This window comes from Semicossyphus pulcher, unplaced genomic scaffold, assembly GCF_022749685.1.
Source record: "Semicossyphus pulcher isolate SPU_LCO1_2020_fin unplaced genomic scaffold, fSemPul1.0.p SCAF_29, whole genome shotgun sequence".
In the NCBI taxonomy this organism is placed as follows: domain Eukaryota; kingdom Metazoa; phylum Chordata; class Actinopteri; order Labriformes; family Labridae; genus Semicossyphus; species Semicossyphus pulcher.
The window spans coordinates 215,749-231,597 of record NW_027211703.1 but is presented as its reverse complement, the minus strand read 5'-3'; the positions used below and the strand labels follow the sequence as shown (position 1 = coordinate 231,597).

General features: G+C 41.0%; 2 protein-coding genes across 2 annotated transcripts; both read right to left on the bottom strand.

Annotated features, from left to right (window-relative positions):
* Positions 1-2,214: 2,214 nt before the first annotated feature.
* LOC138605243 (androgen-dependent TFPI-regulating protein) lies at positions 2,215-3,754 on the bottom strand. Its single transcript, XM_069677370.1, has 5 exons — positions 3,602-3,754; positions 3,371-3,496; positions 3,186-3,287; positions 2,987-3,102; positions 2,215-2,416 (listed from the first exon to the last, which is right to left on the bottom strand). Exons 1-5 carry the CDS (start codon positions 3,752-3,754, stop codon positions 2,215-2,217), a joined length of 699 nt encoding a protein of 232 aa, XP_069533471.1.
* A 1,111-nt stretch (positions 3,755-4,865) lies between these two features.
* On the bottom strand, positions 4,866-13,493 carry fam83ha (family with sequence similarity 83 member Ha). Its single transcript, XM_069677402.1, has 6 exons — positions 13,321-13,493; positions 10,984-11,428; positions 10,594-10,758; positions 9,655-9,779; positions 5,705-9,515; positions 4,866-5,614 (listed from the first exon to the last, which is right to left on the bottom strand). Exons 2-6 carry the CDS (start codon positions 11,425-11,427, stop codon positions 5,603-5,605), a joined length of 4,557 nt encoding a protein of 1,518 aa, XP_069533503.1. The 5' UTR covers position 11,428; positions 13,321-13,493; the 3' UTR covers positions 4,866-5,602.
* Positions 13,494-15,849: the final 2,356 nt, after the last annotated feature.

Below are 15,849 nucleotides of genomic sequence, written 5' to 3'. Positions count from 1 at the left end.
GTAAGTTAGGGTTAGATCAGGTAGATCAGGATAATAATTAATTAATGCCCCCCTGACACACACACACACACAAACACAAACCATTAGCAGGGTCTGATTTCGTAGAATCATTGTTGTAGAATCATCAAATTTTGTATTAAGAGTAACTGAAACTGTCGATAAATGTTCTGGAACAAAAGTGACATAAAGAACTCAGGTGAGGACCTCAAACCTGTACCTACTACTGCAGGTGGGTCATTTTACTTAGTTTCATTCAGATCAGGGAGACTTCATCATGTGATCAAGATTCATCACATGAGCTCAGATGGTTAGAAGTAGCAGTGCTACATAAAGTATTTTATAACATATTGTTTCATGTAAACCTTTAAACTATTTAAGGTGTTAAAGAAACTTGGACTTATTTAATCGATCTGTTGTCACACTTCCCTTTGTTATCTAATTTTTTATTTCCTGAAAAAAGGTATTATGGCTGAAAGACAGACTACACTGTTCCAACATCTTGTACTCTTCTGTGTATGGCTGTTATATAATGTTTTTTAATGTTTCCCCTGTGGACAGGTGCTGTGAAATAAAACCGTTTTAATGATGCTGTTTAAATGTTTTGTTCTGTCCATGTTGAATGAATGAATAAATAAAAACTGTGTTAACACTGATTATTAATGATTATTAATGACAGAACAGACGTTTTACGCAGACGTTTGCAGCACTTTGTGTCATGATTACCATCTGAGGTGAAATGCTGCGTTTCCTGTTTGGCTGGTTCTTCGGTGTTTTTCTTGTCACGTCTCGGACTGACTGAAAACTTTCTTCACAAACAGAAGAAGAAATCAGTGCAGGAAGGACAGAACCACAGAAACACTCATGTTTCACCTGCTGGGAGTGAGTAAAATTTCTATTTAAACATATTTGAGACTTAATTTAATTTATATTCAAACTTCTAGCTGTGAGTTCGAATCATGACGTGTGTTTTCATGCTCAGATTGTTGTCGGCCTTCTCTTCATCATCATGTGCTTCTCCAAAGGACTCAAAGAGGTGAGTAAATCGCTTCAGTATTTCTTTGTTTAAGAGTAAAGATGTAAATCCACCTTTAAAAGACAGAAAATAACAATATAGCAGCAGCTGGAGGAAAAAAGTGTGATTTTCTTGACAGGGAAATAAAAGTCAAAGATCACAACTTCCTGAATCATCTGCCAACAAGAAGGTAAGTCTCCAAACTTCATCAAGTTGTTGATAAGAAATATAAATATATATGATATAAAAGTATTTTTGAATCCTGTCGTCTGCAGAAGGATCTTAGTGAAGAAGACGTTCATTTATTGGCCAGAATCCTTTCGGTCGGTTTGGTCGACGCGGATCCAAACTACCTCCAACATCTGAAAGGCTTCAGAGACCTGAACGGAGGATGATCTTTAAAACAATCTTATACCAGTCATTAAAGGACAAACTGACAGATTTATGATGGCATCCAATCTGGGCTCTTCAGCAGCGTGTTTTTGGATTTACACAAAATAAGAGGATACCAAATTAAAGGACAAACATGCACTTAAAGGTCAATGGTCACATGACCCAAGTCCATTGTGCTGTGATTGTGTTGAATCCTGACTTCAGTTATTTATTAATTAATTCAATTAATTTACAACATTTACATCTTTCAATCAGGAAACTGTTAAATGAAATACAGAAAAAGTTCTTCTTGTTTTAATGTTTTAATTGTTTTATAAAGTGTTCACAGTTAAAAGGCCTTTTTTTTAAAAACTCTTGTTTAATGTTTTTAATGAGCCCTTTACATGCTGAGATTATGTGTTTTTGTTGAGCACAGGATAACACGGCCTCTATCGATAGTACTAGCATAATGTTAGCTAGATCTGAGCTCATGCTAAAGAGTAGCTTACAGTTTGTTAACAGAAGTTAGCATTTAGCCAAAACTATGATGTTATACAAGTTGAGAAGAAACATTTAAAAGGATAAATGTTATATTTAGAGGTATGATTCAGTTATGTGTATAAAACAATATTTACTCAGTGTTGTTAACATTTAAGCTTCTGCTCAAACAGACTGTGTTTCACTGAGCTCTGGTGCATTTTATCGTTTATGAATTAAACTGTTATTTGTAAAAAGAGCCTGTTCGTCCTTTGAAAGATACAGGTTTACGTTTTTATGAATTATTGTGTTTGTGTGTTCGTGTCCTTCCCTAAAAGAGACAAAGACAGAGGTTAGACACAGATTAAAGCCACCATCGTTCCTACATTTAACTGTTTCTTACTCCACACGAGGGCGTTGAGTTTGTCTCCCAGCACGTAGAGCGACGTCACCACCAACATGTTGAAAAAGAAAAAGCCCACCAGACCTGCGGGGCTGAAATGTCCAAGAAGGGGATACACCCAAACTCCCACCGACAGGAACACCCAGACGATCCTGCAGAACCCGTTCAGAGAGACAAACTCTGTCAGGACGTCTTCTGACTCTCTCAGAAATGCAAATATTTAGAGTTTCCACCCACACAGACTGAAACAGTAAATATGAAATTCATGTTTTAAACATGATAAATGGACAGTAAATAATAAAGTTTTACAGTAGTTTGTCATTTTTATTTTTACCCTCCAGCAGTTTGTGATGAACGGCTGCAGACTCGTCCAGTCTTGTAAAAACATAATTTAAATAGAAACAATTTTTCTGTATGAAATACACTGAGTTTGTTTCTGAGGTTTTAATCCATCGTTTCTCCGTGAAAAAACGAAGTGCAGCCCAAATATTTCCCTTGAATTGTTGTGGAAGGTAAAAGAAGCACAAATGAAAACATCCAAGTAAAGTTCAAGTCCTTGAAATGTTGAATTAGCACATAAATGAATGAATTAACACTTTGACACTGTTTTTAGCCTTAAGACACCTGAAAGATGTTTTTAAATGTCATGCCGTTTGTGAGTTAACCCTATCCATATTAAAATTCGAGTTTCTCTGTAGGTTTTATGTCGACTCAACACTCACCAGAATAAGTAAGCTAATCCCACAGCCGCTAACGCTGCTAATGCAGGTTTCATCTGCGGGTAGACGTGAGGCTGCAGCAACACTTCTCCCAGTAAAACAGGAAGGACGAACGTGTGCTGAGAAAACAGTAAATCATTATAAAGAACAGCTTATTAGAATTATTGTTGGTTTAAGGTAATTAAAATGCAGGTTTACAGACCATCGCATGATTAATCCAGGGGGGGAAGAAGGCGTCGATAGAAGCTGGGTACACTAATTCTCTGTCGTAGGCGAAGATTGTCCAGAAAAGCAGAACAACAAACTGAACAAGCAGAACGTGGAGGTAAGTAAAGCACAGCTCTTGTTTAATGATGGAAACAATAAAATAATTAACGTTTTTCTCACCATGCCCACGGGGAAGGCAAAGACAGAGAAGAGAAGGTCTTTACATCTGCTCAGAGAACTGTCCGAGTTCTTCCCGTGTTGAAGATCATTCACAGCCGCCAGGCCAAAGAAACACATCTGCAACAACTTAAATATCACAAATAACATGATAGTTTTCAGTGGTCATAGCTGCAAAAGACATAACTGCACACTCATACTGTAAATATCAGATGATATTGATAACTGACTCACCAAATTCAAAAACGTGAGGTACTTCCAAGGTCCTCCATAAACAAAGATCCCAGGAGGTAACTCCTCTCCGTCTTTGGCAGCCAGACTTTTAACAACAAAAGCGTACCAGCTGAACACTGTGATGTGGTACAGTTTCCTCAGGTTTAAAGTCATTATTGTGCAAACTTTCACCAACAAACAAAAAGTTCATGAAATTCTGAATAAACGTTTTCCTCACAGCCGGAGTTTCCCCTGAGAGGTCTTTCATGCAGTGAGGCAGAGATTAGTGTAAAGCAGCACGAGATTATTGGGACATTTTCAAGCTGTGAAGGAAAAACGACATTAAAGACAAGAGGCCGACTGTTCCTCATGACGCAGCACGGCCACTCTTTCATAACCAGCACAGCAGCACATTTCATCACAGCTGGGATTAAATGTTCACAGGGCTTCACAACAGGAGCCCCACCAAGTCAGTCAGGTCCTTTAAAGTAAACTTGTTAATCAGTTTATTTAATTTAAATTAATTTGAATAAAGTGAGTAAATCAGTTAAAGTCCTTCATGCTTCTAATGTGTGACGTCAAAATAAATGTGTTCTGGCTGCTTTGTGAAGCTTTAATATTATTTTACAAAAAAACATGTTTTAAAGAAGAAATAAAGACTTAATTTAATTGGTTTTATTTCTTACCACTGGAAGGCTCATAAATGTAATTTCTGGATTTATATTATTTCTCCTTGTGAGATGAATTGAAGGATTTGGTGAAAAGTGGTAACCCACACTTTTGGCCTAAGGGCAGCGCTAGAGGACAGGTGTGTAGGCTTGGGAATCACAGGCAAAGTAAGTTATGGTTTCATCCCACCAACATGTTCCTTATGATGTTATCAAGCGATTAATTACTATAGATGCAATAAAGAACAATACATTAAAACTCAGTACATAACAGGATATACAAATATTATACAAAAATATAATATAAAAATACTACATTCAATTATTATAATATAAATTAAAAGTTCCTTATATCCTCTAAATAAGATGTTCGTGTATTCACGAGGAAACGGAATCACGTAATTATTCAAGAATCACTTTAAATAGACATCATAAATAAAGTTATAAAAGCTTTTGATGATTAAATAAAGACATTTTCATGTTGTCTCTCCGTCAGTGCAGATCTGTTAAAGAGTCTTTATTAATATATATCAGAACTTTCAACATGTCTGCACTTTAATATATTTATATTCTTAAGAACTGAACCAGTTAACAGTTTAAAATGTTTTATTGACAGGTATCATACATCTGATGAACACGTTTGACAGGTTTGATTTAAAATCTCATAAAAATATTGTTTTACATTTAAACATTTATTTGTTTGTCTTTAATTAAACAAAATTTGATTAATGTAATTTGGGTGAATTTACCTTTAATGGAAGTTGACCTTTGACCCCAGACACTCCAGCTGCATTATGTCAATAACATAAAGATACGTAATAAAGTTGGATGTAAACACAGGATGAAATCCTATTTTTACATCAAAATTAAAGTTTGATTTATTTACATCACAAAATCACCTGCATGGATGAATTTAAAATCCACCTCTTTTACAAACACGTGAAATTATCAGCATCTTTGTTTAATATAACAGTGGAATACATGTGATAAAATACATACTGCAGTATGTTTGCTACTTTAAATGAGTCATTACAGTTTATTACAGTGAGGCTGTCGGCGCTCGTCTTCTCAGAAAGAACTTGCAGCAAACATTGCACGTCCCCACGCAGTCACAAAAACACATTTGATCACATACATTAAGTCTGAGTCCGTTCACACAGTAAGAACCAGCACACATGACTGGGACATCTGGTCTGTACTGGTTTATATCACAGATTTTAAGCTCGTCTCTGTCACAGATCCTCTTCACATAATAAGTTTATGTGACATGAATAGACCTCTTTCCTCTTTTGTGTCTTGGTCTCCATTTCTATCAAACTGTATTCACTCTTCATCCGCTCATCTTCTCATCCATTTAAGGTGCCATCTGTGAAAGTTACACAGACACAGACTGAATAACTACAGGGAAACCAAACATGCGTTTAGACAGTTCATAAAAGTATTGATGTGTTCATACCTCAAACCGGCTGTAAACCTTCCTCTCCTTCCTCATGCTCTGAATCCTCTCCAGCAGCTTGTCGCGCTCCTGGTCGGACTTCGGTGGTTCTCTGCGCGTCCGGACTCCTCGATCTTTGTCCCTCTTTGCATTTTTGTCATTTTCATCTTCTTTCTCGTCATCTGTGACCGCAGACTCTTTGGTCGCCTCGTTCCTGCTTTGGCTGTTTGCAGAAATTTGTTCCAGAAGCAGCTTGGTGTCGTCTCTGAGGTTGCTGCTCGAGAGCACGTTGGCGGTTGATGAGTGGTAGCGAGACTGGTTTGATTTCTGCAGCTTGGACGGAGGAGACTGAGGAGCCACCTCATCTGATGGGATTTCTGGCAGCTCTGAGCTTTGGTCGTTTGTTTTCTCGCTGCAGATTTGTACAGTGGATTTATTGGTGATGCTTGTGGTCTCTGCATCAGTGTCTTTCTCACCAGACTCTTTCTGAATGTCTTCAGCAGGTACAGTTGACTCTGGTGGGTCTTCAGTCATAGACTGAGGTGTTGTGTGAAGCAGATCAGGCTCAGTGAAGCCAGAAGTTTCTTTTGATGGAAGTATTAGAGTTTGGTCTGAGTCCTTTGGGCTGGGAGGACAGATCGAATCTGAGCACCTGTGTGTTTGTTCAGTCTCAGGGGACAGAAGTGTTTCAGACAGAGGGGAATAAGCTGATCCTGTTTCAGCTGGACAGGAAGTTGCAGGTGAGAGGTGAGGTTCAGGAGGAGGGGTCACTTGTTTTGATGCATTTGACGTGGAGGAACCAGAAGTAAAATCTGGATGCTCAGTCGGAGGGTCTGCTGGGGAGCCGGGTAGAGTTATTGGTTCATTTTGATCCGATCTGGATTTACTTTCAAGATCAGATGCTTCAGGTAAACAGGACAATGGTGAGCTAATGCTAAGAGGTGTGCTATCAGCTTCAATGTTCTTTGATGAATGAACCACCTCATTTCCCTCTATAACAGCCTTTACAACAGGTTTGTTTTCTGATTCAGGAACATGCTTTTCTCCACAGTTTATTTTTGTAGAGGTCTGCAATGAAGAAGGGTCTGGGAGTGAACCAGGAGAAATCTCAGATTCAACACGAGAGAAAACTGCTGAACAGGTTTTAGACAAAGTTAAAGTGGAAACTGAATGTTGATGAGCTTTTGTCAACTCAGACTGTGTTTGGCTGAAAGAAGACATTTCCTTCACTGACTTGGAGGGTTCAGAGGGGCTACAGGATTCATTTGCATTTTGGGGTAAAATGCTGGAAGTCCGGGTTGAGATTGAGTCTTCAATAGATTTGACATCAGAAGATTTGTTCTCAGCTGAAGTGGAAAAAGGAGCAGATCCAGAGTGCGAAGGACTGATCTGTGGACCAGGATGTGACAGAATGTGAACTGAGTTTTGTTCTGATTCATTGAGCCATTCAGGGAGCACTGCAGGAGAGGATGACGGTATCTCCACTGGACCAGGATCCTGAGAGGTAGAATCAAGGCGTGGCCTTCCAGGTTCCCCAGTGCCTTGTGCTATGGAAGGAACATTAGCATGAAAAGCATTGGTTAGTGTCGGTGGACGACTGAGGCTTCTCTTATTCACAGCAGGGTTTGACAGCTGTTGTTCTTTTGGTGCTTCAACCCGAGGTGTTTCTGTCTCTGCAGAAACGTGCAGAGCTGCTTCTGATTGGCTGTTCTTTGATTCTCTCTTCTCAGAATCAGTTGAAATTCTGCTTTGTTCGTCGTTAGAGCTTTGGGGGGTTTTGGGATCATTCTTTGACTGAACATCCTCCTTGTTAGTTTTATCGCTGGGATCTAAATGTTGACTGACTCTAGCGGCATTTTCTTCTGATAAACCTTCAGATGCTGAGGTATCAGCCATTTTCTCTGAGGGTGTGTTTGGCACTGCTTCCTCCTTTTTCACAGTAGTGATAGTTGGTTCAGTGGGTGTTTTCATGAGAATTTTGTCTTTGTTCTTTTCAGCCTCGGCTGCCTTAGCGGCTTTGCGTTTTGCTGCTAACTCTTTGAAAAACATGAGCCTGTTATCCGGATCACTCATATCCACAAACACTGGACCAGTGAGCGAAGGTTTGTGTGTCTGACCAGCTTTGGGCGGCTCAGCATCAGGAGACTTGGATTGAAGCATTGGTGCTGATGAATTCACTTTCTCCTCAACTGGCGGTTTTACCTCAGAGTTTTCTGAAAGATCCTTTGAATGTTTGTCCTTTGCTGAGTCTTTATCTTCTGCTTTAATGTTTCCATCATCCAGTTTGGAGTCTATGACAGCATTATTTAAGGTGGATGACTTAATGTAACGGCTCCATTCAAAAGGTTCTCTTGCTGTAGACCTCTTGTGTCCAAAAACCTGAGAAACATAAGGTAGTTTCTTCTGTTCAGCCTTACTTTCCTCATCCTGTTGGCCTGGAGCAGTTTTGGTATCTTGTGCAGTATGCTGCTGCTCCAGAGAGTTGAATATCAGAGAGGAGCGTAACCTGGAGCTCCTCTGTACAGCTGCATTGTGCTTCCTGCGGAACGAGTCCTCCCTTTGAACAGTTTTAGGTTCCTTTGGCTCTGCCTCCTCGGCCTTCTCCCCTTCAGTCGTGGAAGATGATTCTGAAGGTGTCGGTGTCGGTTTGGCTTCTGCTGTCGCTGCAGGAGGTTCGTCGGGTGTTTTCTTTGGCGGCTCTCGTGCTGTGGTTTTGGCATAACTTGGCATCTGACTTGCCCTGGGAATTGCAGGAATCTTAAACTCTCTGACATTAGGAATTTTAGGGACAGATACATCTATGCCTGATGCTGTCTGTTGAATAGTTTCAGAAGGATCCTCAAAAGGATTCGGTGCATTAGGTGGTGTTGATGGTAGGCCATCATCTCCAGGATTATCATATGCACTGAGGTATGAGTTAATCCTCCAGTTTCTTAGCCCTCTTTTCACCGTCGGATCCTTGCGGTCAGTGTTAGTCTCTAAGAAATGTTTTTTCTGATCAGTTGTATTTGAGGGGGTTGGGGACGTTTGACAGGCGTACGGCTGGCCTAAACTCAGTCTACGGTGTTGTGATGGACTAGACAGTAAATCTGCCGCAGGCAAATTCTCTGAGCTTTGGTTGAAGTCTGCGTTTCTGGTGGATGATAAGTAGTTAAGAACAGGGTCGAAGTCATCATGTGGGTCCATCTCTGGTGGTAAACCAGGTTCAGAATATTGATCTGCTGTATGAAAGTCTTGGTTCCAGAACCGGTCATATCCACTGCAATCTGCTTCTCTTTCCGCTCCTGCAAACGGCTGCTGCCCCCTGTGAAGCTGCCGCCCCTGGTTCTCGTGCTCTGGTGCCCCCTGCAGAAATGGGTATGAGTACCTACCATGACCTCCTTCGGCATAACTGTGACGTTTGAAGGCAGGATTTTCCATCATTTGCATCTTGGAGGGACACTGATCAAAAGTCGGATCCAAGCGTGATTGCTGGGACAGATATCTGCTGTACACCTCTGCTGGGCCACACAACACTTCCTGTATTTTAAGGGGCATCATTCTCTGATCTGGATCTGTACGGTCATCATGGGAATGTCTCGCCCAGTCGTCTGGATGAGCGGTATCCAGTGACAGGAATTTTCTTGGCTCCCTGTACGGTAAATGTCTTTCAGAGGGGTATTGTCTCTTCTGTAACAGGCTAAAGTCTTCCATCGGAGGGAGCACATTTTCCATTATCAGCGGTTGGGACTGAGCAAACAGAATACGAAACTCTTCATCAAAGGTGGAAACCAGCTGTCCAAGGAACAGGTGTGCCATACAGCGGTGGAGCTTCTCAAAAGACCACATGAAGCTGCACAAAGACACAAAAAAGCCGTTTTAGTAGAAGCACTGAATTCATGGCATATGTGTGTCAAACAAATAGAAAACATCTATTAGAACATAAAAGAATCAGACAAATCCAGGTGTGATGTCTCTTTAAGCAGACTTGCCTGTAGTTTCCACTCAGTACCGCCCTGCAGTCTGTCAACAGGAAGCGGTCCATCATCTGACCTCTGAAGGATTTCCCTGAGCGGCATTGATACGTGATTCCACAGACTGTTCGCACACGCAGACACTGAAACACACACACATTAAATCAGCTGGTACATAATGTAGTGCTTTACATACAACCTCAGCTAGGGGGCAGCATTGCATTAGCAGCACCACTTTAAACAAAGGAGAAAGAAAATGGCTTCTTAACTTCCCTTCATATGCAGTAAAAACTATCGAGGGAAAACACTTAAATATCTCTTTTACTGTCTGACTCAGGGACAACACAAGTTAACTAACATCAATGTGATGTAAAAGTGCCAGAACACTCACGCTTCAATCTCCTCTCAGCAGGTTCAGAAACACAAAGACAACAACACAGCATTGATAGCTTAGCATACACATCACTTACATGAAACACACAGCAGATAAAAACATCCATAATACTGATGATTTTCCTCTGTACAGAAATGAGTCTCATGCAGCTGACAGATGTATTTTATAGGTAACATTAATATAATATTTTATATTTAATGTTAATATATTTTATATTTAATGTTATCATGTTATCATTAATGTTAGTTTGGACCGTCAAACAAAAAGTCACCAGATTTGTTTTTTAAGAATTCAGAAATGTGTTTTAACATGGCAGCAGGTTTCATCTTCAGCTTCTCTCGTTAACTTTAAATTCAGAATTAGATAATTATTTAAAGGTTACAGTCTGAGTTTATTTACAGTCTGAAAGAGGAAAATACGTAAACCAGAGAATGATCTTTGTGTGAGGTAATGAACTTTAACAACACTTAATTAACTTCATTAATCCAGACGACCTGAAGTTTTAAAATATACTGAAAGCCTTCTTCTTCTGATGATCGTGATGTTATCATACAAACTCTCACCTGGATGCTCTGCAGGTGGACTCTGCAGTTTGAGACCATGTTGAGGAAGTGATGACAGTTCTCTTTGTCTAAGAGAACGTAGACGGCGACGTTCCTCATGGCCGCGTTCAGAATATCTGCAAATATGTCAACATCCGTAAACATGTCCATCACTATGGCAACCACCTGAGGAGGTCAAAGGTCACATAAAAAAAAACAGTAAGAGGAACAACATTCTATCAGTCAAACTTTATTAAAATGTCAGGCAGGCAATCAGGACACACCCTACATGTGAAATATAAAGCAGAAACATAATACATATAATAATTAAATTAAATTATAAATAAACTAATAATAAATAATAGATTTCTATTAATAATAATAAAGAGTACCATGGACACACAAGCGTACCTGCTGAGCGTTCTTGATGAGACGTCTTGCCTGCTCCTTGATGCTCGGCATGTCAGGCTCGGGAGGGTTGACCAGGGTCGTGACCTCTGTAGGGCCGATGAAGTGGTGAATCTGAGGCCAGCCGAGGTCCAGACCCGGAGCGTCCAGGTCTGAGTGAAGCGGCCAGTAGGTGTCGGACGAGCCGTCGTCCCCCGCCTCCAGAAAACGCTGTTCAGGGTGCTCGATGTGCTGAGGGACACGAACTGAGCGCTGAATGTACTCGATCTCAGCTGAGGACAGGAAGTCCACCACGTCCGCTTTCAGCAGGAAGTGATAGTACTCGTCCAGGTCCTCCTCCACCAGCACATCCACAGCCAGGCGATACTCCTCCCGGTAGTGAGGGGGGAGGTAGTTTGGGTCCAGAGGGTTGTCCCCCGCAGAGGAGCACTGAGAGCGCCGAGCCATCCTGAAGGGACGCAAACAGACACCATTATATTACTGTAATACATACTGTATATCGTCAGGCTATTCAGGTGCTCAGTGACCTTGTAGTTCCACTGACAGTATCAGGCTCTGTAACTCGTGGAGCATCTAATGGAGATTGTAGGGTGCCCTTTCGTAAATTATCACTCGGATGAAGCGCTTTTACTGTTCAGGGAATCAATATGTGGAATGTCTTACCTGCAGCTCAAACTGACCGGGAGCATTTTAAACTCAAACTGAAACTGTTTTTAAAGAGGGCTCAGTCTTGTAGTCATGTATGATTTTGTGCTTCCTGTTTTACAGTAGGTTTTATTGTAGGATATATTGAATCTGAATCTGTTTTATGGTTGAGTCTGTTTTGCACTCTTGTGCATTTGTCGTTGATTTTATGTATTTTAAAAGCCCATCTAGGGACGGGCATTGCGAATTAGCCAAGGCTATAAATGCTGTAGTGTGTGGCATCGGTTTACTTGCTTCATAATTGTCCCTATACAAAAAAATACATTTACACGTGTGTGTGTGTGTGTGTGTGTGTGTGTCTATATATATGAACATATATATATATAAATATATATATATGTATAAGAGTGCTTTTATTTTGTTAAACATAGACTGTATAAAAAGATGGACGACATGACAGCTACCTAAAAGTGAAGCCAAAACATTTCGGGCGCCCCCTGCTGACTGGCTGCAGTATAGCTCATAAAGCCCGCCTCCTCCATGTTAACAGATGGGACATGAGTCAAACTATAAAATCAAAATACATTTTTCTCAAACATGGTTTCTGTCATTATAATTAGTTCTTATCCTGCTGATTTACGTCCATGTGTTAATTTTTCTGACAAGTTTATTTTTAATTAGTTATTTGATGCTGTCAAAATGATGATTGACAGCTCTGTTGACACATTCGGCTCCTGCAGCCGATCAGTTCCGGGTGAGCAGAACAGAGGATGATCCGCGAGTGGAAACGTAACTAAATCAATCACTACAGTCATTGAAGTTTCCATACCTGTGAACTTTAACCTCAGACCAACACAAGAAGCTGTTCTGCTGTTAAACACGCCGGCGTGCGGGATCCTTGCTGTTGTTTCAGTAAGTTAAGTGTGTGTTTGGGTTAGCAGAAGTGGCTACGGCGGCGCCACCCGCCGATCTCTACTGCGCAGACTCTGGCACCATGTGACATCGCCATCGCAAGATGGCAGCGCCTATCACAGGGGCTATTTTGGCATCAATTTTGTACAATGGGAGCAGATGGAGACGCGTTATCCATCTATATATACAGTCACTGTTGTTACATATGTCGGTTTAATTTATTACAACATGTGATTTCAAACTAATAAAAAGAGAAACTTTATTTGTTGTTCCGTCAGGTGTAAAAAGGTTGAATTATTTTTTTTCATGTTGTAATTTAACATCAGAAACATTTACTTCGACATGTGGAGCAGCTATCAGCTCAGTTTACTCTGAAACCTTCATTTAAAGGGTTAAATTCTTCCTGTTGCTTCAGTGACCGCAGAATGTAGTCAGGGTCTAACCTCCGGGGACACGGCTGATGGGTGTGGCTGCTCCTCCGAACAAGAAGCTTCAACTACATTTAAAAGTTCACCGAGAAAAACTCATCAAACAGAAAGTACAAACTCCGCAGACAACAAACAATCAGCTGTTTCTGCTATTTATCAAACACACACACACACACACACACACTTCACCGAGATTAACGGAAGAAACTTAGGCACCGCCACGTAACACTGAGGCACGAGACAGCAAGCGCGAGACATACATGTACATATATTAGACTTGCCATGTTAACATGTTAAACTTTACAGTGAACTCGGCACTTAAACCAAACAGGCCTGACGGAGCTCAGCGACTTACCCTGCTGCTGTTTACTCCTCACACTCTTCTTCTTCGGTTAAACTTTGAACTCATCTTCTTCCTCGTGTGTTTCTTCACCGTCTCGTGCTTCTCGTCCAGGTGGGAGTCGTCGAAAGTTTTCTGTTACTTCACCTTTTCCTTCACTTGATAAACCAGTTTACTGTCATGCTGAAGGCATGTTGGAGAGAAGAGCTACCGACCAATCAGGCCACGCCCCCGAATCAGGCCCCGCCCCCACCGCAGCTTCAGATCATTCAGCAAATAAACAGCTTGTAAATACAGGATACTGTGGCCATATAGAGTCTGTATGTTGTGAATATATACATTCTGTGTATATATAGACTGCATATTACCCTCACTGTGAACATGTCTACAGTATTTAATATGAGGCTCCTGATCTCTGGACTCTAAATAAAATGTTATCGGCCGAGTGTCTCATTAACTCCTCCTGCTAATATCCTTATAATAATAATAATTATTGTTAATAATAATAATATGAACATTATGTTTATTATTCTAATTATTAATATTGTTATCATTATTATTAACATTGTTATTAATTTATTATTATTATATTATATGATATGACACACAGTCTAGGATTTTATATCCTATTTTTGATGGTTTAGTGAGAGGGCTTTTATTTTGAAGGAGACTCTTGTTTCCAGGACTGTGTAGATGTTTCTTTTTTTTTTATTTTAAGATTATTTTTGTGCCTTTATTCATAGGACACCTGGAGATAGACAGGAAACGTTGGAAGTAGAAAGGGGGGATGGCATGCACCAAATTATCGGCAGACCTGGAGTCGAACCTGCGATCAGTGCGACGAGGACTACAGCCTCTGTACATGGGCCGCCTGCTCTACCAACTGAGCTAAACCAGCGCCCCTAGATGTTTTTTTCAACCCTGAAAGGAGAGAGAGACTACGGACCAGCGGACCAGTTTTCCTTTAATGGTAGCTGCACTCTGAGACCTAAAATAGCCTCTCAGGATGAAGTCTGTTAAACTGAGGAACAGGAAGTGATGTCAAGTGGCCGCTCGAGGGCAGAAGAAGAAGACAATCCCTCATTGTTTCCTCAGGCGCCTCCCAAAGCAAACAGAAGGAGACGAGGTTCAAACATCACATTTACACTTACAGAGGGGAGTACAGACCACACACACACACACACACACACACACACACATACCAGACACACTACACAAACATACCAAACACACATACCAGACACACACCATCTGTAACACACACAACACACAGTTTACACTCACAGAGAGACGCTTCAGTACAACAGTACATATGACACACACCATCACATCAGTTATTCAACCCTGAAACTAACACACACACACACACACACACACACACACACACAGCTATTTAATCTTACACTGACAGATTTATAATGAAATGCCAAAATATGAGTCAGAGTTCAACCCCCCCCCCCCCGCCTCGTATGAATCATCACTCAGTCACTGATATGGGTCATGTGACCACAGGATGATGATGAAGTCACTTCATAAAACGTGTTTCGGTGTTCCTTGTGTCATAAGGACGATCCTGCTGAGTAACTGATGAACTTCAAATGTTAAATCTTAAACAATAAATATTGAATCCATCCGCCCGTTTTCTTCCTCTATCTGGGTCGGGTCGGGTTGGGTCTGGTCGGGTCTCAGCTAAACCAGTTGACCCAGACATCCCTCTCTGTAACAACGTTTTCCAGCTCCTCCTGGAGTATCCTGAGGCGTTACCAGACCTGGTAGGATATATAATCCCACTGGCGATCTCTGGGTCTGCCCAGAGGTCTCCTCCCAGTTGGACGTGCCCGGAAAACCTTCAAAGGGACCACACATGACAACAGGTGAGGGTTGGAACGTAGATCAACTGGTGAACTGCAAGCTTTGCCTTCAGGCTCAGCTCCGTCTTCTGGAGGTCCCAGCTGGATGAAGCCAACAGAACCACATCATCTGCACAAGGCAGAGATGGTAATGAATACAGAGAACATTCCAAAAGATTACAGAGCACATTAAAAAAAAAAATATATATATATATATATACATATATATATGTATATGTGAACAAAATGCAGTGAATGAACAGAAGAGAAATCTAAATCAGATCAATATCTGGTGTGACCACCCTTTGCCTTCAAAACAGCATCAATTCTTGTCGGTACACTTGCACACAGTTTCTGAAGGAACTCGGCTGGTAGGTTGTTCCAAACATGTTGGAGAACTAACCACAGATCTTCTGTGGATGTAGGCTTCCTCAGATCCTTCTGTCTCCCAGACAGACTCCATGATGTTGAGATCAGGGCTCTGTGGGGGCCATACCATCACTTCCAGGACTTCTTGTTCTTCTTCACCCTGAAGATAGTTCTTCATGACATTGGCTGTATGTTTGGGGTTGTTGTCCTGCTGCAGAATACATTTGGGGCCAATCATACGCCTCCCTGATGGTATTGCATGATGGATAAGTATCTGCCTGTATTTCTCAGCATTGAGGACGCCATTAATCCTGACCAAATCTCC

Bases quoted from the DNA above. Each gene is read 5' to 3' on its own strand.
- fam83ha (XM_069677402.1), bottom strand. From the start codon at position 11,427: ATGGCTCGGCGCTCTCAGTGCTCCTCTGCGGGGGACAACCCTCTGGAC. The intron at 10,759-10,983 runs GTACGCTTGTGT...TGACCTCCTCAG, and splicing joins TCATCAAGAACGCTCAGCAG to GTGGTTGCCATAGTGATGGA. The intron at 9,516-9,654 runs GCAAGTCTGCTT...GTCTTTGTGCAG, and splicing joins GTACTGAGTGGAAACTACAG to CTTCATGTGGTCTTTTGAGA.
- LOC138605243 (XM_069677370.1), bottom strand. From the start codon at position 3,754: ATGACTTTAAACCTGAGGAAACTGTACCACATCACAGTGTTCAGCTGG. The intron at 3,288-3,370 runs GTGAGAAAAACG...CTGCTTGTTCAG, and splicing joins TTGCCTTCCCCGTGGGCATG to TTTGTTGTTCTGCTTTTCTG. The intron at 2,417-2,986 runs GTGAGTGTTGAG...CGGGTTCTGCAG, and splicing joins GGATTAGCTTACTTATTCTG to GATCGTCTGGGTGTTCCTGT.